Source organism: Myiozetetes cayanensis, unplaced genomic scaffold (genome assembly GCF_022539395.1).
Source record: "Myiozetetes cayanensis isolate MyiCay16 unplaced genomic scaffold, myiCay2020 scf4, whole genome shotgun sequence".
Classification (NCBI taxonomy): domain Eukaryota; kingdom Metazoa; phylum Chordata; class Aves; order Passeriformes; family Tyrannidae; genus Myiozetetes; species Myiozetetes cayanensis.
In genome coordinates this window covers 6,195,490-6,217,399 of record NW_026087631.1, presented here as the reverse complement: position 1 = coordinate 6,217,399, position 21,910 = coordinate 6,195,490, and the positions used below count along the sequence as shown (strand labels likewise).

The following is a 21,910-nucleotide window of genomic DNA, read 5'->3' as shown; positions in this document are numbered from 1 at the left end:
TATCTAAGGTAAAAGGGTACAAGTCATCAGTCACAAGTGTGGAGTGGAATCTAGAAGACAGACACCTCAGGACAGGAGGAGGAAAAGAAGGAGGGGTTGGTTCTGATCAAGTGTATTAAATAACTGGCATTATGAGGCAAAACAGGACAAATTTAGGAGATGCCACAATTCAGGTTGCTTGGTTAACTATAACTGGAACTGTAACAGGTAATGATAACACTGTCTTCTTAAAATCATGTGTGAAAGAATGAAGCCTCAGCATGCTGTGGAACCTGCTCCTGAAGAAGGCAGCTACTGGGTGTTATGGCTCCATGCTTCGTGATAGCAACACGTCCCAATTCTTGAAGTGAGTGCAGAATTATTATCTGTCCAAGTGTTTCTCAGATTTACATGGAATCATAGTATTTTAGAGCAGTTCAGAGTTTTACTATGGTCAGTTTTCATGCTTTATCTTTAGCCTCAGATTTCTTTCTGATATCATGAGATCCAGATATAGGATATATTCTGATATCCAGATATAGGCTTAGATATGACAAATTTATCTTTTCTTCAGTTTTCCTAGTCTGCAGGCTATGGTTGTATGCATTGTCAGTCATATGGGCTTGTATGGAGTAGGACTATCCCCGTCAGTTTTGGAGTAGGAAGTGTTTCAGCGCAGGAGAAATGCTGTTCCATAGTCTTGCAACCTGATTTATGGGGCCACATGTTGTTCTGATTTCCCAAATAACCACCTGACATCAGGTGCATTACATGGAGCAAGAGACAGGACTGAACTGGCTCCTTACCATCAGGAAGAGATGCAATTAAGGCAAACAAGATCTAGCCCTTCCCTGGTTGGTCATAAGCCTAATAAAGTATCAGAACAGTCCAATCAGGAATGTATTTGTATGTCACAATTTTTTTTTTTTTTTTTTTTTTAAGCATGGGCATTCTCATTTTAGGTGGCATATCTTGCATTGATAATACATCTAAAGTATGCTACAGGTTTTGGAAGCTGGAGCTGTTCCTCCGTTACAGGTTATTCCATCTGCCATGTAAAAAGAAACGCAGAATTAGAGACACAGTCATAAATTTTCTTCTTAATCAGTGTTTTAAGACTTTTATGTTATCCAGTGATCAGTGTAGGTCACACGTATAGTACCCTGTCTAGAGCTGCCTGCTGTGCAAAGTAATTGTATATATGTAAGGCTGCTTGGAAAGAGTATTTTAGAGTTAGTAAAAATCTTCCTCACTTGATTATCAATTACTTCTTCATGAAGTAATTCTTTAGAAATTTTCCATATAATAGTTTAAACACTTACTTTTGATATTTTGAGTTAACTTCTATAAATTAAACTGAGATAAGACACCTAGACAGCTCTAATAAATTCTGAACTGTGTCACTTGAGGGCTGTTGGAATTTTTTTGGAACAAAAGCAGAGTTCAGATACAGACTCTGTGGAGTGGAGGCAGCAAGTTCTGCCAGATATTTGATCAGACATTTGGGACAGGCCAGGAGAACCTTCTACTTCCACATTTCTGAGAGTCAAGCAAATCCTCAGGCTATCAAACAAGCTTTCACTCAGTGTCCACTGCAGCCAATGGATTTCAGTACTACACAGGCTGGGCCCACAGAAAAAGAAAAACAGGTTTGACAAAAATAGATTGCTGCTACATTCTACCACTGCTGCTGGCTTCTAGGTAGTACTTAGTCTGGACTAGAAATGGGACGAACCCTTGTTCCCCAAGTGTTCCCCTAGGACTGTGTTAACTTTTCTTAGCTTCTGCTTTATGTCCTGTGGGACAGCACACAGGCCACAGTCCCTGTGTGTGAGGTGATGTTTCCCTGCTCTTTTCCAGGGACAGCAAACAACTTTCTGCTGTCCACAGATACGTGGGAACTCATGCTGAATATATTCTCACTAGTTCCTCAGACACTAGTTCTTAGGAATTTAAGTGGGTGGCCTTTTTGACAGCCAGTCATACTGCCTTCAGCAAATTTAGGAGACTTTTTGTGGACGTCTTACTCTGCCATCTCAGCAAAGCTTGCTGCGAATCTGTGAGAGTATTGCATAAATAAGTTTTTGAGTTCAGAATGTAAACCTAATTACTGTTTCTGACCTTTCTTTGCAGCCATTCTCTCTTCCTCTTTTTTCTTCTCTTCCTCCAGAGCTTTCATTTTTGCGTCATACTCGTCAGCACGGGTCTTCCACTCATTTCGGTTGTTCAGCAGTCCATCAAGCATAGGCTGAATTTCCTCATGAAAACGTGAAAATTCCTAACCAAAACACACCTGTCAGCACAATACAGTGTAGGGGCAGTGCTTGTCCATCGTACCCCAAGGGCAGACCCTGACACCTCACCTCCAAAGCTGGCTTATGCAGAGAAAGCATTAATGGCACAGACAAGCACTGTGCTGCAATGCCCTGCAGAGGGGCAGACGGTGCCTCCTCTACTTGTCCCTCTCCCCTTGAGTGGTGTTGCTGCACTGGGCCTCACTCACCTGGTGTTTGAGCCCCTGATGAGAAGGATGGGGTATGCAAGGGCACCCTTTGCTTACCTTATAGACAAACGTACACACAAAGTCAATGAAACCCACTTGAAGCTTTGGAAGCTCAGCAGCTTTCCTTCGGTCCATCATGGGCTGTGGGAGGACACAAGTTGACCATGATTTATGAGAGCACTTAAACGAAAAACACACCTCTATTTTCTCCCCCAAAATTGCCTTGTTGTGTCAGCCTGGCAGTTCTGTCATGCTGTACATAAAGACCGTCCATCACAGCTCTCTTTCTCCACTGTGTGGGAGTGAAGCGGGCTGATTTCCTTTGCCATTTTAGTAGAAATTTTAGACAGATCTTTGAGTGCTTGTGAATGGGGAGGAGAACAGAGAATCTTTCCCATGTGCCTCTCAGATATCCGAGGGAAGGTTCATTACAGGGCTGAAGAGGTTTTAAATTCTCTAAAGCATAACTGAGCATGAAATTATATTCTTATAAGACCTTGTTGATTATGGTATTATTGTAATGCCACTGTGGGTAGACAGGGTGCATGAAAGTCTACCTAAATAAAACCCAAACCACACAGGTGGAGACTGCATCAAGGAATGACTCCTGGCTCTTTCAGTGCCAAATTTAACTAAATGTTTAAAAAAAATGCTAGAAACACCCTTCCATTTACCAGAAATAATTTCTTGACTCTACAGAGTTTGTGTTTGAAGTTTTTCTCTTTGTCAGAAACTCTACTTTCTTCTGTGACTTATCTATTTAATTTTCCATTTTTTCTGTCAGGGACCAGCACAAAGTCTCCAGGGGGACTCCACTCCTTGATGGTTCACAGCCACTGAACCCATCTAACTATATGGAGAGCTGGACAAGAGTCACTGGGCACTCTTCAGAGAGTACGCACTTTTCCAAAGGATTTTGGCAGGCATGATGATTTTAGGCAGAGTCACAGAACTATGACAGCAGCACCATGACAGCAGCACCACTCATACTAAGTATCTACTGAGACTTGCTGTCTGAACTGAGCTGCCTGACCCTCACACAGTACTTACAATAGGCTGCTGCTGAAGGACGCTTATTTCTAAGTCTCCTTGCTCCCAGAACTCAGCTGCTACCAGTAGAGCTACCTACATTGACAAGGAAGGGAAAAGAACAGTTAGCACCAACTTCAGACTCATAACTTGATGCGCTTCAGGTCTCCACCATGAAGAAAATCTGACTTTTAACTCTTCTCTGTAGTGACAGCTCAATAGTCTTATTGCACTGGATCTCATTACTCCACTGTTCACCTATTAAGAAACATTTCCAGCACAACTACAATCTGAAAGAATGGTTAAACCATCAAGACTATAGCTATTCCTTTTGGTAATTCTGGTAGGAGAATGATTGATCTTCCAGGCAGCTTAGGAAATTGCATTACTTTGAAGTATAAACTATATCTAATGATATATCAAGCACCTGACCTTACTCTGGACTTCCCAAGGCTTTGTGATTGCTGACAAGTCACAGGCAGTCATCATCATGGCCCTAAAGATAGAAAAGAAATAAATTTATTGTCTCTAGCCTGCACCCTACTTCTTGCAGGCTCAGGAACTTCATGGCCCAGTACTATGTCAGGTATCCCCTGGTTTCTGCAGAAAAGGTAAGGAAAAACATGTTGTTGTAGCAGCCTTGATTCTGAGTGGGACATTCATCAAGAGTTGCTCTCTTGGCTAAAATGGAATTGTGATGGGAAACTGATTCTTTCTGGCATTGGCATGTTTACTGCTTTAGTCAGTGCTGGGCTGAACTTCTTGGCTTTGGAATAACATCTCTGGCTCCCTCATGGACCTGTAGCAGTGCAGTCTGCAGTGGGGTTGTGAGTGCACTTCACTGCCAGCGCAGAGCATCCTGCAAACCATCTGCCCAGTCGCACCAGCAGCACTGTGACTCAGACTGGTTGCCACTGGGAAGAACAGCTAATGGGTTGGATGTCCCTGCTTCTGGGCCACAGGCCACAGGGTGGCCTGGTAGGAGTATACAGCCAGAAGGGACTCTGCATCTCCCTACGAGTATATGCCCAGACTTATTTGGATGAAGACCCACTTAAAGCTTTGTCTTCCCTTTTTCTCCCCTGCTTCTCCAGAAGATCAAATTTGAGTGGGCAGTAATGTATCATGCGCTGATTTTTCACTAAGTGCAAGCACAGAGTGTGTCCTGGAGCTCTCACCAGGCGTAGACATCACCAACTTTTGCAGAGCCGATTACTCACATGACAACCTCTTTCTTTGTCGTCTCCAGAGACAGGTATTCAGTCCAGGCAGTTGCACTGTCGTATGTCTTAGACTCGTCAACAATCTTTTGAAACATTGTTCTCTTTCTTTGAGAGGGGAAAAAAAAAAAAAAAAAAAAAAAAAAAAAAAAGGGACAAAACGAAAAATCCATGAAACAAGGAAACAAAATATGTTAAAAACAGAAATGGCTGTTCCCGGTATTGGTAACCCTCCCAGAAGGGTTCCCAGCAGTTGCTCGCCTGGCACTTAGGTCCTCAAGGAAGCCCCCAACAAACCCAAGCACCACTATCTGCTGCTCTTAAGTAGTGGAAACTATTGTAAATGCCTTAAAATAAGTGTAGTGATGAGACATGTGCAGGACCTTGAAAGTATGTACAACTGCGAGTTATGTCAGCTGAGAAATGCTTCCACCTTTGCTGGCAACACAACAAGGCCTTTTTCCCTGAATTTTAAGCAAACTGCAGAAATCTAGAGCTGGCTGGAGTATTTTTGAAGCTACTTGGCTTTATATACTTAGTCAAGCACTGTTAACTTTATTTATATACCTAAATACATTCAGGGAATTCTGAGGAACAGTTTATACACAATACATCCATGTTTTGAGTGGCATAAAATCTGGAGAAACCGGGTGTTTCAATGCTAGCAGAGAAAACAGGCCACATCACAAAACTACTTCATAGGTTCTCTGTCTACATCAATATATCTGGGTCTTAACTCAACTAAGACTTTGCTTGCAGTTCATGGACCAAGGAGGTCAAGGACCAGTCTGTTCCCAGCTGGTGAGGAAGTGGTGGTATTTGGTCCCATACAGACATTGTATCTCCAGACTAAGACTTCTGAATATCGTAATCTCCCTCAAATTCCTCTTCTGTGGACTGTTTGTATTTTGCATAGTTGTACTGCAGTACAAAACACAGCAATCTGGGCTCGACACAGTATTTTGAAAGCACATTTTGAAAACTCCTTGCTAATTAGGAAGTAATATGTCATTGAATTTCAGCCTTATGTCCCAGAGAGTTAGTGCACACCGCTCCAAGATTTTTGGCAATTTTGGCTTTTGGGTGTGAAATAGACTATGGGCTGGATATTCACCTACAATAAACTACTTGGTTTTTTTATCAAGCTGCCCTCACAGAGAAGTTAATGTAGCCAGACCATTTACCATTTATGAGTATTTTCAGTGTTGAAGTGCTAGGTTAAAAAAAACCCCAAAACCTGACATCTCTTTCCATTAGGGGATAACATAGCCCTGCCTTGTTGGAGGTAGAGGGTTGAAAAGTCACGTATGTGATTTAATGGAAGTTCAACATTCTTTTGAGTGATTTGAGTTCTCCCACCATCCCTGCAGTCAGTATTGAAGGCAGCCTCCCAGAGCCAGTGCCTGTCAAGAGGACTGCTGCACGGGTGGGGGGCTTTCGGAGCAAAGCACCACATCTGGCCCTTGTAAAGTGCCAGCTTCTCTCTGCCCTCCACACGTGGTGTACGTGGCTGACTTACTTGAAGTAGAGTGCCAGGTCTGTCGCTATGATGGCAATTTCCATCAGGTGAATCACGTGCTCGTGCTGTCTGCGGTTGAGGTTCTGACATATATTCAGGGACTGAAAAGCAAAGGGAAAGGAGTTGCAAAATCCAAGCACCGTGTTTTTATGAGTTCCTGGCCAGCTCCCCTCCCCAAATGTGTTCACTTTCATTTTCTTTTAATGGCTTCAGCTTGCTCCCCCGAGGTGCAAAGGTTGTGAGCCCTGTTCGCGTGTGGATGGCTGTTTTCCCCTCTTGCTCACTGGGAACGGGGTCAGCATCCTGAAGCTTGTTTCACAGCGTGTACCCAAACCCCATCCCCTGACCCCAGTGCAAATTTGCCTGAAATCAAAAGTCAGCTGTGGGAATGTGTCAGCCTTGGCCCTGTCAGAGGGGCTACTGGAGAGCAATCCTTTATTTAATTTAATTTAATTTAATTTAATCCCCATATTCCTATGGGAATAACAATGTGTCTTCTGAAGGAACCAAGTAGTGCATTAAGGAAGCCTCTGTGTTTTGGTCCTGAGTGAGCATAGAGTACTTGAGGACTGAGGCAACCACAGTTTCTCAGTATCCAATCCAGAGAAAGGCCTTGTGCTGACAGCTCTGTTTTTAATGAAAAACTTCCCTAAAAGTAAATTATTCATGCCCTTATATTACAGTATGTTACCAACCTCCTCAGAGAGCAAGAATTTTCCAAATTCCAAGTGATGTCTTTCTAAAATTGAGGATCCATGGAGTTTAGCTAAGGGATGTTGAGATCTGGTTGTGTAAAGGAAAGATTAAAAATGTAAGTGCAGCATTTAAAAATAAAAAAAAGTATCTCATTTTTTATTTAATTTTTGTCACACACATAAGTTCAACTCCTTTTGAAAGGTTTAAGAGTAGTACTGTTCAATAGCTAATGAGAGTCTAATGAAAGACTTTTGTGGCACTGCTTATAACTTTGGACACTGTATAAGGCAGTCTTTCAACTACTAATTTCACCCCAAATGTTGTATCTGACTGCACTGTAATTACTCAGCTTAGTAAACTTGTTTAATTCCTTAATTAAATACATGTTGATATCTAGTAATAGGAACAGAAAAACCTGCAATCCCTGGACACTTCCTAGCTGAAAAGCAAGGCCCTCCTGTATCAAAAACATGAGGCAGCTTTACTCAGCATTTTCCCAAAGCTCCAGAAAACAGTAAGACTGTGTTGCCAGCAAGCATTGCGGAAGAGCTGTGATCTGACACTACTTTAAGTGAGCAACAGAGTCTTGGCTGGTCAATTTTTTCCCCTTAGCTAATAACTACCTACTGAGAGCATCACTCTCATAGGTGCTCTGTTTCTGTGGGTGGTGAGGGCAGTGCCATGCATGGTGCTTTCTCTACAGATACTTTCTAGCAGAAACTAGTCATCTTATGCCCAGGATGCTCCTGGTGGCACCATGGATCTCCTGAGACACTGGGGTTACCAAGTGCCTTTGCTACACTTGTTTGACACTGTAATGGTAATGTAAGTTTTGCTTTAACCAAAGGAGGTTTGCTAGGAGGTAGAGAAAGCCCCGGAGAGCACTGCAATTTTTCAGTGTCACCACTGGCCTAAGCATAAGCCCAAGTGCTGTAGTAAGCTGAAAAGCAAGGTAATTTGCAAAAGAAGTTTGTTCCCTCGTGTATTAAACAGAGTTGTACTGGAGTTTGGTGGGGTCAACAGCCTGATTCTACTCCACCTGAGAGCAGCAGAACTGGTCTGAAGTTGTAACAAAGAGCTTACTTCATTTGGTAAAGGTTGTTGGTTCCCCTGTGGTCAATATCGTGGCACAGGGCAGCAGTTACCATTGCAAGGGCTTCGAGGTCCGTGTAGTAACGCTTCAGTTTGCCAGTCTGGGGGGAGAGAATTTACATGTCACGTGTTAGCATCTCTTACAGGAACAGGTGCTGAGCTGTGACTGCTCTGTGCCAGGGATCTCCTTACAGAAACAGTCTGGGAGAACTGAAAATACCTGTGAACCTCAATGCAATGCATGCTAGGCTTAGGTTAAAATGGGGAAATAAGCCAAAACCAGAACATTTCAGATCCAAGCAGGCATATGTGTAGTGTGTATGTGCTTGATGCACATCTCTAGCATTGGCTGCATCCTGCTCTAGAAGCCTCGTGCCCTAGGGTTCACCCACATTGCCATAAGCACCCCTCCAGTCAACAAAGTACTTTGGACACAAAGTACTACATGAAGAGGTTCTGCATCTTTCTGGGCAATATGATGTCCAAGCTGAATCACCCAAGGGACTGTGGTAGGCATAAGCCTGCTGCCAGGTGTGAAGGCAGATGTGTGAAATTGTCCTCACTGGTTCCTGTCTGTCAACCCTTGGTGTGGAGCAGTAGCCAGACACTTGTTCTTCTTGTAGAGGTATTCGTTGCCCTGAGAGCCTGTGAGAAATGGCACTTGCCATGTTCACACTAGTGGTATACTTACACCTGTGTCTGTCCTGCCTGGAAATGGAAAGCATGGGGTTGCCTCCATCCCAGCCAGCTAACTTCACTCTGGCTCTTACTGTCAGAATCTGTTGGAAGAATGGAATTCCTGTAGTATCTCTCCCCTACTCTGCAGAAGGATTTAATCTGGAGTCTACTCAACACCACACACATCTGTACCTGTGAGATTTAAAGCATTCCATTCATTGACCACCACTGACCAAAGATTTAAGTGTAATGACTGTTACCTAAGGCAAATGGAGACCCCATCTGTCAGGACCTGTGCTAGGAGTGACAAACCCTTTTTCAGAGGGAGACCTGCATGTTTCTTAGGTGCTGTAAATAAACTGTGCCACAGAATTAACCAGGGTGGTGTTACCTTACCATCAGGAGCGTGAACATGGTCTGTGCAACGTTGAAGCCGTGACGCCAGTTGTGGTAAGTTATCTTGCGGTAGCCTTTGCTGACGGAGTACACAAACCTCACCAGAACCTGCAAATGGGGAAGAGGATATTAGTTCGGGTGATGAAGCCACTGCCTCTTGCTCTTGCAATAAGAATCATGTACAGAAGTCATAGGTGAGGTTCCAGTTCTGCAGAGGTGGTGCCAGAAAGGGATCAGAAGCTGTAATATCATCAGGCTTCCCTGACAGTGTTATGAGAGTAAAGCCCAAAGCCTTGTGGAGAGCAAAAAGGGGAACTAAAATATAACTCTCTGTTTTTTTTTTTTTGTTTGTTTTTTTGTTTGTTTTTGTTTTTTTGTTGTTTGTTTTTGTTTTGTTTTGTTTTGTTTTGTTTTGTTTTGTTTTGGTAAGAAAACTGAAATCACAGAGATGCTTGTGGGGTAAACACTGTCTAAAGGAAAAGATATTTCATCCTACTGTTTGTGAATTTATTTTGGTTTCATCTTACTGATCGTGAATTTCTTGAATTTTTTTTGTTTCTCTGAGTTGTCACTCATAAAATTTGTCTGCCCTGTGTCTTGTGATTTACTAATACTGATGTCTCTCTTCAAGAGATGGGGATTCATAGATGTAGATATGGGTGGCACTCATATCACCTAAGCAATTACAGTATAGGGTGCTAATTACAAACTGGCTTTTTCCCTCGGCATGCTACTTCTCCACGTGTACTACATCATGTAGCTGTGCAGGTTTTCCCATTAGAGAGTGAATTAATTGCAGATGAGTATTCATTTTTTAAAATTTCAGTTATTCAGAGTTGCAGCAAAGAATGACTTTTCTTCACATGTGTATTAGGAGTTAGTTGTGGCAGATATTTTGAATACTTTTTGACACTGACGTGCTACAAGTAAGAAGCACAGAGATAATTCCCGTTCGCTTCCCTTCGAATTCCCAGCCTGCCTTTCCAGGGTGAAAACTCTTCCTGCAGTTACCTCCAGATCCCACTAGATGGGAACAAACCTCACATGATGGACTGAGAAATCCCTCGGGGAGCGCCAGAGCTGCTGAAATGTCAGTTTCACGATTCCTACAGGGGAACGGTGGCAAAAACCGTGAAGGGGGCTATGGGGCCCTTGTTCCCACAGGGTGGCACCATTCCTGTCGGCAGCAGTTGTGCCTGGAAACTGTTTTTGCCCTGTGGCTGCGAGGGGCGTTGGATACAGCAAGCGCAAGCAACTTTTTGCGTGTTACGCTACCCACCTGTGTAGACCTCACAGCAAACCCCACCTGTGGCAGGCAGCGCAGATCGGAGGGACTGCAAACCCTCACGTAGTGACCAGCGGCAGCGAGAGGCGACCCCCTGCCCTCAGAGGTGTGTGAGGGGGCTTAGGACACACGCCCTCCTCTCTGCAAGCCCCATGAACCCCGTTCTTGGGCTGCTCTGTGAGCTGCATGGGGACCTCAGCCACAAACAAGGTGGGCTACACAAGGCAGAGCATCTTGGGTTTTGACAGCCCCTACTACCTCCTGTGGGATCTGGAACTTCTTCACCACGCCGAGCTCGTAGTACATCTGAATGCCACACTTCACCAGCTCCAGCTCGGTGCAGTCAAAATCAGAGAACCTGAACTCGTAGATTTCAAACTTAGTGGGCCCCGGGAGCTCTTCCTTCTGTAAGAGAGGTGGGATGGTTTATTGCTGTGCTACCCATATAAATCCTAGGCTTTGCTTACTTATCAGTCTGACACCGCTGAGAACTTTTTCTTTTAGAATATAACACATAAACAGACTGAAATGCAGCTTTTCATAATAACCCCGTTAGTAGAGGAAAAGGGTGGGAGTTTTTGGTCAAGTGCAGGAAATATTGTTTGTTTTCCGTTAAGCACTTGATTTGATGCCATTTGAAGACTCAAAACAGGGGAAGACTTACAGCCCTCCTTAATTACTCTGGAGAACAAATATGCGTGACAAGCCAAGGTGACTGATGTGCTTCCAGACGGACTTTGAATCCCTTGAGATAAAGTGGCAGGGAGCAATGACTCCCCAGGAGCTGGGGAAGTCACTTACTGTGCAATTATAATGGTAACCCCAAACTCAGGCAGTGGAGGAAGGCAGGGTATGCTTTGCCTTCACCCCTCATCAGGTAGCAGCATACCAATGCTGAGAACTCTTCCCTGAATCCACGCAGGCAATGTTTGTTTGCCAAGGCTGTTTATTCCAGCAGTGCATTGTTCTTACCAGAATGCTTGCCAGCTCCTCTTCCTCACACTCACTTGGCTCCTTCCCCAGCTTTTCTCGTGTTGGCTGCAAAGAGGATGAGTGTGTTAAGTTGACAACCAAACCCCAATGGACTTTGCACTTGGCAGCTTTGGGGCAATCTAGGGCAGCTGTCACACGCAAATTGTGTTTCCTTCCTAGACCTTATTTCAATTTCTCATCTTTCAACACATGCTTCCTGGTAGTGTTCTCCCTCTCCTTGAATTTGTTTTGTGTTTCCCCTACTTGTAAATGTCCCCCTAGAGCCAGTGTCCCAGCTGGGTCCTCTAACTTCACATCCACTGCACTAAGGAGGTTTTGGGGAATAAAGCAGTTTCTCTTCCACCCCTACAGCCCTGCCCTGAGTAGCACCTGTGTGAGCCCACCTCCAAGTCAGGCTTTGCTGAGGAAATTAGAAGCAACGTAGTGTGGCAGTGTGCCGAGATGAAGGGCAGACCACAGAGTCAAAAGAAAGACTTCTTTTGCCACTGTGCAGTGACTGGGGCCCCAGGTGCTGCCTCCATGTTGTGGTGGCTGGAAGCGTTTCTGTGAGATGGGAGACGCGTGCCTGTGCCGTGAGCCATGGGCCAGGCCAGCAGACATGGGTGTGTGCTGCACACTGTGAGGCATTACCAGAATTTCCTGGATTTCATCCTTGTCACATTTCACGTGGTAGAGCACCATGTCCTGGGCAATATCCTTTCGGTTCTCCAGCTTGTTCATCTTATCATATGTGTCTGTGTTGAGTACAGACCAACCCAGGAACTGTGTCAAGGACTTGTTGAGGGGAAAAGAAGGAGAGGGTGAAATAACCAAAACATTCTGTTCCTCAAAAGCACAGAAAGATAACACTGGGTAATATATTTTTAGAGAAACACAATCTCCACTTTGTCCACAAGTCTAGCAATGAGCAACTACGTGTTTGCTCCCAGCTGTGACTTACTCCTCAGCAGAGCATCTCCCCAGCTGTTGAATCTACCCAGGCCTTCAGAGCGTCCATGCTGTGGAGGCTCAAGGACCTTCTATCCAGCTCAGTGTACAGAAAACTATTTCTGTGTTGCTGCAAGTGCCTCCAGGCCTGTGGAAAGGCTGCTCTTACAATGGTGACAGCAGGTCAGGAATGCTGGTGTCAAGGGAGAGCAAGGTTTTCTCATCATCCCTTACGTGTATTTACGCACACACTGCGTTTGCTTTCAGCTTGTTTGCTGTCCAGTGGCCAATTCAAACTGTTTGTTTGTTTGTTTCTTTTTTTTTTTCCACAGTCTTTTAGTCTGATAAGAGAGGTCTATTTCAGGAAATGCCCTGATTGATAGCAGATGTCAAGAGCTGAATGCTCATGTTTCGTTGAAACCAACATGGGAGCATTTTTAAGCAGCAAGGTCCTTGCTCACAGCTGCTGCTGGTAGATTCAACAGCTGGCCTCCCTTTGTATCTTGGCTATGTAGATAATTTTTATATAATTTCAGGGGAGGAGCTGGCCGAGGCAGTGAGAGCCAGCTGTCAGGTATGTGAACGCAGGTCAGAGTGGTGGTGTTGGCACACAGTAGCTGCTCATGGCTAGGTGTCCAGTCCAAGAATGCTGAAACAAAATGATGCTAACACAGCAGGGTTTCCAAGAACAAACTACCCCAGTATGTCAGATAGCTGCTTTCAAAACTTCCAAGGTGATGTGTAACACCTCTCTGAGCAATAAAGATGTCTAGTTAGCAACAATAAGCAGCAGTAAGCTCTTCAACCATATGAATTTCTTCCAGCCACAGAAAGGAACTGTACCTCCATGAGGGTTTCATCCTGTTCATCAAACGGTTTCCCATCTTTTCTGTTATAGAATGTGACGACGCCAACAATTTCTTCCCTTTTGTTCACTATTGGCATGGAGAGAACGTTTTTGATAGTCCACCCTGATTCATCTAGAGGACCTTCCTTGAAGCAACAGCGAGCAGAAAGACACCTTGTACTTAATGTGTTTTTGAAATACATCAGCACTGCCTTTTGACATTAAGACTTTGGGCAAAAAAAGAATTTATATATATAATACTGACTCTATATTACATTTCCAGAAAAAAGAAAAAAAAATTAAAATAAGTGGGGGAAGTAGAATCCTTCACAGAACTGAAAGTTTTCACAATACCTGAAAGTTAAACATCTCGTCTGCAGCAGCATTCATAATGTTGCAAATCTAGGGGATCACACAAAAGAAAAAGTTTTACAATATGGACAATGGGAGGTTTAGCTACTAAAACAAAGAGCTGAATTGATGAGAAAGCGGCATGAGTCTAACTTTTTCTCAGGAAGATTGGATGAATCCTAGGTTAAGTACTTACAAATCCACTTTCAGCCACATAGGTTGGCAGTCCAGTAACTAGTGCCCAGTGATCCGGGGTAGGATTTCTGAATGAAAGAAAAATGTATAAAGGAAATTAAGGATATATGTTTACTGAAGGATGATCATGGAGCTGAAGTGTACCCAGCTGACTGCATAATCCAGGTTTACATATTTCACTATCAATTCCCAAACAGTCCTGTTACTTTCAAAGGATCCATGTGCACAAGCAAAAAGTTTTTCACGTAAGTAAGTACTTTTTCTTCAAGGATTCAATACAAAACAACACACAAAAGATCACAGTCTGCAGAGGCTTAATAAAAAGTAATTCCTGGAAGTAGGGGTCATGTTTCAGACCTTTAACAGAGAGAAAGATAAAAGGAAGTTCCTGGCCAAGGATGTCTGCCAGCCTGAACTTTGAACACTGCTGTAATTGGGACCAGAACTGAGTAAAACTCCTGCTATGTCAGATTTGTCTAAGGTGCCCAAGGCTCCCCTGAAACATTCAGTGGCAAGAAGGGAGGGCAGTTCTCAGAAAGAGGATTTCTCCTGCTATCAGGAGGGGAGGAAAGGCCAGAGGTATCCTTAAGGTGGGGTCAGCAACCAAAGGATTAGAGAGAAGCAAGGAAGCAATTCCTCAACATAAGGGCACCCTGGGTGGGCTCACCCACTGCCACAGGGAAGGCACAGAGGAGGAGTGATGCCTCAGCCTGGCAAGGAGAGTGGCAAAACTGCAAGCAGTCAAGACAGCTCACTTCTACATCTGAAGAGAATCACTGGTTGCAGTGAATTTAGGAGCTTGGCTTGCAAGTCAGGATCCCAATGCCCTTGAGGAAATCTTTATCCTCTAGAGATGTGAGCTGAAGAACCAACTTACATTCTGTCTCTCTTACTCAGTCTTCTACTAGTCCTTTGCATTTCTCCTCATGGATACCTTTAAATCATGGGGAACCTTGGTTTCACCTACACTCTGTGTCAGTACCTGACTTACAGGGACTGGGCACTTACGGGATGACTTTAATGTCTTCTTTTCCATGTAATATATAATCAATGACCTTGTAAAAGACTATTTCCTACAAACAAAGAGAAGAGTGGTGTTAAAATTAGTGGTGAGGCAATCCAGGAGACAGGAAAGAGGTAAAGAAGCCCTGTTCTCACGTACCCTGCCATCTGGAGTGCGAGGTCCTGAGTAGGGGGGTACTTCTCCCAACAGGACTGGCCACAGGTCAAAAAATTCCTGGTTTTAAAATTAAAGAAGTTAGTTTTAGAGTAGAAAAGTGCATTCTTCCTCTAGTCTCAAAGCAACCATTGCTCTACCGTGCTGGCTTTCGCAGTGTGCAAAACAAGGAGTCAAATAATAAGACTAGTTCAATACTAGGCAGCAAAACGACACCCAAATACCTAAATCGGGAAGTGTGGGGTGCATTATATAATCATACACTGCCTGTACACAGGATGCTGCTTCATCAGTGAACAGTGCTGGCTGTACTCAGCACAGACAGCTATGCCAGTACTTCTGGTGCTCTTCATTTTCCAGAGTGTGACTACGGGGCTGATCTGCTACTTGCCAGATGGCTGAAATATTTGCTTTGCTTGTTTTCCTTAGGCTTTGTTATGGTGCTGATCAAAGTGTCTTTAGCACACTGATGATGTTTTAATACGCCTCTTCACAAGACAGTATGCTGTAAAAGCTCTGGCAGCACAATGGTCAGCCTGACCATGGAATAAAGCAGGGCTCTATGGACAAGGATGCTGCGTGACCCCCACATAGAGCTTGACAAAGTCGCAAACAGTCAGACCAAATCAGATGTAACTTAGCTTCTGTCAGCTTGTTTTCATGGAGACAAATTTCATCTAAAAGCCTAAAAGGATATTGTGCACATGGATGAGTCCTTCAGGGAAGTGGCGTTTCCACAAGTATCTCACTATACTTCTGATATCCACAGGCTTTCTGAGGTTGTGCTTGTGTTGCAGGCTTTGACCAGGATTGCCACGGCCTGACATGTTTTCCCCTCCTTCGTTTTCCCCTCCAGCCTTTGACAGCCCCATTCTAGTGACAAGCTCTCCCCTTTTCCTCTCTTTTCTTTAACCCCGTCGCTTCATTTGCACAACAAAAAGATGCCAACCAAAGCAGGAATTACGACTCAAAGTTAGCTTGCACTTTGACTGCCTCGGGAGAACTTATCTCCGCATTATCTCCCCTCGGGGGACAGTAGCAATCAGAAAGATGCACAACACGGATGTGAACGCTCACCTTCTGCTTCGTCATGTCCAGGAGACCTACTGAGTACCGGTCGCAGTTCAGATACGCCCTCACCGTGTAGAAAGCCTTGTGGAACTGCCTCTCGATGTCCGTCAGTTCCTCAAAAACCTTGTTTGCGGACCACAACAGCACCTGCAGCGAAGGATCAAAACGTAAGCGCAGCCTTTCCTTGGGAGGTGGGCTTTCCAAACGTGTTTGGAGTAACAAGGAGATGGTTGGGGTTTTATGCTACAGTTCCTGAAAAGTGCAGGAAACCTATACAGCAAAAGGCAAAAGCATTGCTTGTTCACACTGGGAATTACTAGGGAGGAAGTGTCAGGTCATCTCAGAGTATTACATGGAAGTGCAGTCTTGAAAATACAGCACAAAAAAAGCAGTACTGTCCATTAAAGAGCTATTCCCACTTATGTTTTAAAGCCATTAGTAAAATCTTGCATCCAAAACCAGTTGACACCAAAAGTGTTGCAAATTACAGAGGCCAGTGTTCAAAATACGCGAATCAACACTTTCCTCAAAGCCTTTGCACAGCTGCCTTGTGTGCACACCAGTGTCTGATCCTTTCCCCTGCTCTGTGCCTCACAGATGTGCCCTTAAGAAAGATGTTGCTGTTAGGCTCCTTCCCTTTGTAAAAATGGAGGTTACACAAGTATTGCTGGTGGCACAAGGGGAGTCTTCCTGGGCCTAAAGGGGAAATATTCTCTGAAATGGTAAGAAAGCAGCTACACACAACTGCTTAGCTTAGCTGATGCATGTGTGCTTGTAGGCAAATGTGAGTGCTTTGCTTTCTGAGCCCAGGAGATGTGAGGAGTGGTGCAACCTGGAGTGGACTGGACATGTGCTTTAAACAAGAAGTACTGTTACATGGCCGCTGTCAGAAAAAGCATGCCTCACCTCTTCACTGGACACTGGTGGATATTTTTGACAATTGTGAGCTGCATCTCTCCCTGTTTCTAATCCATAAACTGGGACAACTCTATGAAATCTGAGATGTTCATTGTCAGCATCCCTCAGATAGGATAGTGGAGGAAAATGAGCAACAGTTTAGTTTTTGGCACTTTACAGCGTGCAATAAGTAACGCTAAAAGCCACAAGCTCCGTGAGGAGGACAGAAAGAAACATCTGAAAAATGTCTAATTCATGGGATGATGTAAAGAAGTTGGTCAAAATGTAGTATATGGTCTTCTAATAAGACTCTTAGGCAGCATCTGAGCACAAACAGAATGAACTGTCTTTGCACAAAGCATTTTACCCACAGTATTGCACAGTCTTTGCAGATGGGATTTACAGTGTTATAATCCTAGACCACCTTTGAGAATGTGATTTGTTCATTCTGTGGTTCTGGTTACAACACAATGAACTATATTAACTCTCACACAGACTGTTACACCTAGATAGCCAGAGGTCTGATAACTGAACTACTGGAAGAACTACAGCAGTGTGTCCTTCATCCTCCCTTTCTGTGGGACCTGCTGATGCAGCAGTGGCGTGTGAACACAGGATTAATGGGTTCAGAACCAGACCAGAGCACCCTGTGGGAGACATTAGGCCTTTCACCTTTTGAGTCTCCACTTTGCCTTCTATCCCATTTCTTACCAGCCCTACTGCTAAGCCCCCAGCCTTTGCCAGTTCTACTTTAGTTGAACTACTCATCACTGCTGAAGGTTGTATGATCTGGCCATCACTCATGGTTTTGATGAATAAAATGAGGTAAAACATACAAAACAATGAATTAGAGAATATAAGTGCTGTCCCAAAGTTTCAAAATAAACTTGCATCCTGCATTCCTTTTGTTGAGACAGGCATTTATTCCCCATGGGAACCCCCATGGGTTGGGGAGTGTGGCTGCCAAGAAACGCAGGCACAACTGCATGTCCTCTTCAATGACTGCCTTACACAGAAAGTGACTGCAAGGATTCACATCCACCCAATAAATCTGAGAATTCTGTTGTAACCCAAGTCATTGAAAAGAATGTTGGCTAATTATTTCGGTTCAGAATACCCTAAAACCCTAATCTGTACTCATTTCTACTGATGGAGGCCAATACAAAAGGCATACGACAAACATTTCACCGGTTGTAAGAGGAAATTCAATGTTGCTTTTTAATGAGTAGATGAGGGAAAACTACCACACTCTTAAATGTTTCAGGACATCTTTTAGCCCTGCTGGCCGAAGTGGTTAAATGACCCAAGAGTGTTTAACAGCCCCAAGTCCACAAAACATTTGGAAGTCAGTCGTGCTGAAACTGGTGCCACTGTGTCAGGTCCCACACTTTTGCCAATAGCAGCAGAAAGACTAATAAAGGACTCTGGGGAAGGAGCAGTATCTGAAAGCACCTGGGGCTATCTTTTTTTCCTACTCTTAGGGCACAAATCTCTGAAGCAGATCAGGTACACCTTTGAAATCAGAAGAATGCTCTCACTTGGTTTTGAGATATAACCCGTTTTGCATTTTCACTCTTACCTGGCCTCTTCGAGTCTCACAATTGTGAAGATAACTCAAGTGATAAATTTTCAAGTTCAAGGACGCAAAGTTCAGGTACTTCAGAAAAAGCTGCAAAGGCAAATGATGAGATTGAGTTGCATGTAGTAGCAGCCTCGTGTACACTGTATTTCGTAACACTGCTTTACAAGCATCATGGTCATTTCCCTGGAAAAATGCTTTGCTGTGCATTGGCATGAGATGAGGCTTATCCCACTGTGTCTTCCACGAAAGATTTATGAGATAAGCAACCTCATTTTAAGCCTCTTATATTAGCAGGTGAGTCCCCTTCAGGAAAACTCTCACCACTGGAGCTTCACGAAAGCAACATCCCCAGTATAAAAGAGTCTATGTTACATGACACAGGTAACACCTTTCTGGTAGAGACTCAGCTACTGACCACTTACTGTTTCATCAGAGCTGGTGAAGTGTGGGCCGTTCAGTTTATTAATAGCCACAATGACAGCAACCAAATCTTTGCCATTCAAGATGGGTGTCGCGAGGATGTTTTTCGTAGTGTAGTTGGTGAGCTCATCAACGAATGGACTGAACTGGGCGCACTGTTTAAGAGAGAATTTACAAATTAGGCATTTCCCACAATATCCATAGTCTTGAAACCAAGATAAGGCACAGCCTCTCAAAGTAAGCTGCCTAAAGAAAGTTTTACTAAAAAGTTACGGAGGAAGAGAAATGAATTAGCAGAAATTTGGACAGTCTGTGGGTGATAAAGCTAGTATTAAGAGGAGAAGCTGTGGCTTCAGACTGGTGCTTTTAACTTCCTGTGGAGGTCCTGCAAGTCATAAGATTTAACATGTCACACTCTGTCAGAACAAGGAGGCTCTGCACCCATCATTCTCGGACCAATGACACTCTTCATAGTGCCTCCTTCATCCTTTCCTCTGACTTCTTGTTAGCACTGTGGAGTGAATACAGCCAGATACCTTGCAGCACTGTGTAGCCACGGTGCGTGAACCAGTGCAGCCACTGGGAAGTTCGCCCACCCTCATTTTACTTCTGCTTTTACCTGGGCCCTGAAGCCTCTTGTCAGCTTGCAGCATCCGTGAAGCCCATCTACTCCTTGCTGAAAATGTTCTCCCAGACACTCCCTCACATGTTGCTGGGCCTCTGTGCATGGGATGGTAGATGGTGGGGCACATATTCCAAGGGAGGATGCAGCTGGCACCGCTAATGTGTATTTCCTGGCCATCTTCCCCTGCACCTGGCAGCAACCCACCCCCTTCTGCCCCAGGAGCATTTTGGCAGCAGTTGCCATGTGCAGACAGCTCTGCAAAGGACTGGGCTGCCCAGGAGGTCACCCAGCAAGAACCTGCCATTCAAACCACTGGGGGCATGCTAGGTCATGCTGTAGGGGAAGCCCAAAAAGAACTTGCCTGATTTTTCCTTGTCTCAATATCACATTTCCCCCCATGACAGAAGAAAACAAAGTAGAGAAAGCATAGTACAGGGAAGGCAGATGGCCCATCACTTCACCTGCACGTAGTCCTATTGACACCTTCATCACCTGCCAATAGGGAGTGCAGGGACGGTCCTGCTGACCCAAGGTCTTCTCTCTGTTCAGCTGAATAACTTGCCAGTTAAAAGTCCTTCCATTTGGGTTAGAAAGAGCCACACAGCTCTGATCATATTCAGAAGGTTGAACCAGAAAGAATAATCTCTCCCTAATGCACTTCTCCCCATACCTTCCCCACTGCTGGGCCTTCTGCCAAACAGGATAGGCCAAGCATTGAGTCTCTGGGTGTCCTTCAAAGGAATGTGCTATGGTGATGTCTGAAAGCACTAGAGTTGGAGTACTTAGCTCTTAGCTCACAGCTCACAGCACTGAAATCCTCCCCTATTTCTGAGGAAATATCAGAAAGCAAACAGCTTTAGAAAGTTTACCACATTCTGATGCTTCCCCCAACACCAGAAACCTCCCCTGTCAAAAGAAAAGTTTCAGAACCAAATCACTGTCTATGTTCCGTGGAAGGCAAGGGAGGTTTTGCTGAAGGGTTTGGATATGCTTGTACCGAGCAACAAATGAATGGATCAACAGATGGTCTCTGTGTAACTAGCAAACAATAGATGGAGTAATCCCAAATGCCATATTTGGGTCACATGGATTTTAGTTTTATACCTATGATTAGAACAAGCGGATTGTTACTGCTGCCATTCTGGTTTACATGATTCAACCCAGAAATATAGGGAGTAAATGTTGTCATGAAGGCATAAAAATAAAACACTAAAATTCCTCAGATTCCTCCTGATATTGCAGTTTACAATGTTTTCTGAAAGAGTTTTTTTGGTCAAAGCTTGTCTCTTTCTGCTTCTGATGAAGATCCACCAGACACAGGTTGCACTTAACGCACTTGCTCTGAGATTCACTCACTCTATTTGACAAAAATGTCTCTAAATGCTGAAGTTTCACCAGACAGCAAGCATTTTCAAATGTTTTCTGTAGAGTGAAAACTCGCTCTGGACTCCTGTAAAGGATTTCTCTCTCTTTGCAACTTACTAATGGAACATAAAATTCTGTGGAAAATTCCACGTGCATTCTGTTCAGATCTGGCTTCCTCACTCTCCTCTGCTGGACTAGATGTGACTTTTTTTTTTTTTTTTTTTTTTAATTAGACAGGCCAAGTGTGGCAGTGCACTTGTCTCCAGGCATCAAGACCTAGTGTAATTAATGTGCCTAGCTTCACCTCATTCCATAAATGAAATCGGAAGCAGCTTGAAGACATGCTACTGGTGCTTTTGTTTCCAGTATGCAGCTATTAACACCACAAGACCTTTGGCCAAGCACTGAGATGGGCTGCTGCCTCTTGACCCCTTTGTGTTAGCAAGCATGTGAGCCTCTCTTCTACCCAGTAAATGAACAAATGGCAAACATACCTCGTGGACATCCTTGATGTTCATGGTTTTCTTGGTCTGCGCAACATAACCCACAATGCCTATGTCCAGTGGATAGACAATCTCGCAGTCTGGGGACACCAGACATTCCTCCAGAGTGCTTCCCTCTTGGATGTTGAAAAGCCTTGTTGCCAGCTCAGGCGTGCCATTTCTCTGCCTGTACATGAAGAGACTACAGCGGTCGGCATGAATAAGGGACCTGATCCTTCTCAAGGTCTTGAAAACAACTTTCTCCATGTTGATGCTTTCTTGCATGTCTTGGATCAACTCAAAAAGTATTTCACTCTCGTTGTTATCCCAGGACTCCGTTTTCAGCTTCTTCTCAAAGTACTGCTTGGCAAAAGCAGGGTTGCCATCAAGAAACTTCTCCACGTCGTCTTGACTAATGCTCATTGTGAATGCCCTGGATCTTGTGGAAGGTAGTAGTCCAAAGATGTGGTCGTTGCAAGCAGCACTCTAACTTCTCATGTAGTTCCTAAGCTTTTGTGGTAGAAGATGCTGCTTCTAGAATGACCAAGGGTGAGGTATCACTGCAGAGAGAGCTTGTCATC

General features: G+C 44.2%; 1 protein-coding gene across 1 annotated transcript; it reads right to left on the bottom strand.

Annotated features, from left to right (window-relative positions):
• Positions 1 to 968: 968 nt before the first annotated feature.
• PDE6B (phosphodiesterase 6B) lies at positions 969 to 21,910 on the bottom strand. The gene is made up of 22 exons (XM_050328914.1): positions 21,342 to 21,910; positions 18,860 to 19,012; positions 18,435 to 18,524; positions 15,965 to 16,105; positions 14,873 to 14,947; positions 14,719 to 14,783; positions 13,712 to 13,778; positions 13,519 to 13,566; positions 13,161 to 13,310; positions 12,021 to 12,164; positions 11,370 to 11,435; positions 10,656 to 10,802; positions 9,113 to 9,220; positions 8,030 to 8,139; positions 6,946 to 7,033; positions 6,251 to 6,351; positions 4,732 to 4,839; positions 3,944 to 4,007; positions 3,533 to 3,607; positions 2,540 to 2,623; positions 2,101 to 2,257; positions 969 to 1,027 (listed from the first exon to the last, which is right to left on the bottom strand). Exons 1-22 carry the CDS (start codon positions 21,750 to 21,752, stop codon positions 969 to 971), a joined length of 2,511 nt encoding a protein of 836 aa, XP_050184871.1. The 5' UTR covers positions 21,753 to 21,910.

Coding starts and splice junctions, on each gene's coding strand:
- PDE6B (XM_050328914.1), bottom strand. CDS start 21,752: ATGAGCATTAGTCAAGACGACGTGGAGAAGTTTCTTGATGGCAACCCT. Junction 16,106..18,434: donor GTGAGACTCGAAGAGGCCAG/GTAAGAGTGAAA, acceptor CCTTCGCTGCAG/GTGCTGTTGTGGTCCGCAAA. Junction 2,258..2,539: donor TGTGTACGTTTGTCTATAAG/GTAAGCAAAGGG, acceptor TGTTTTGGTTAG/GAATTTTCACGTTTTCATGA.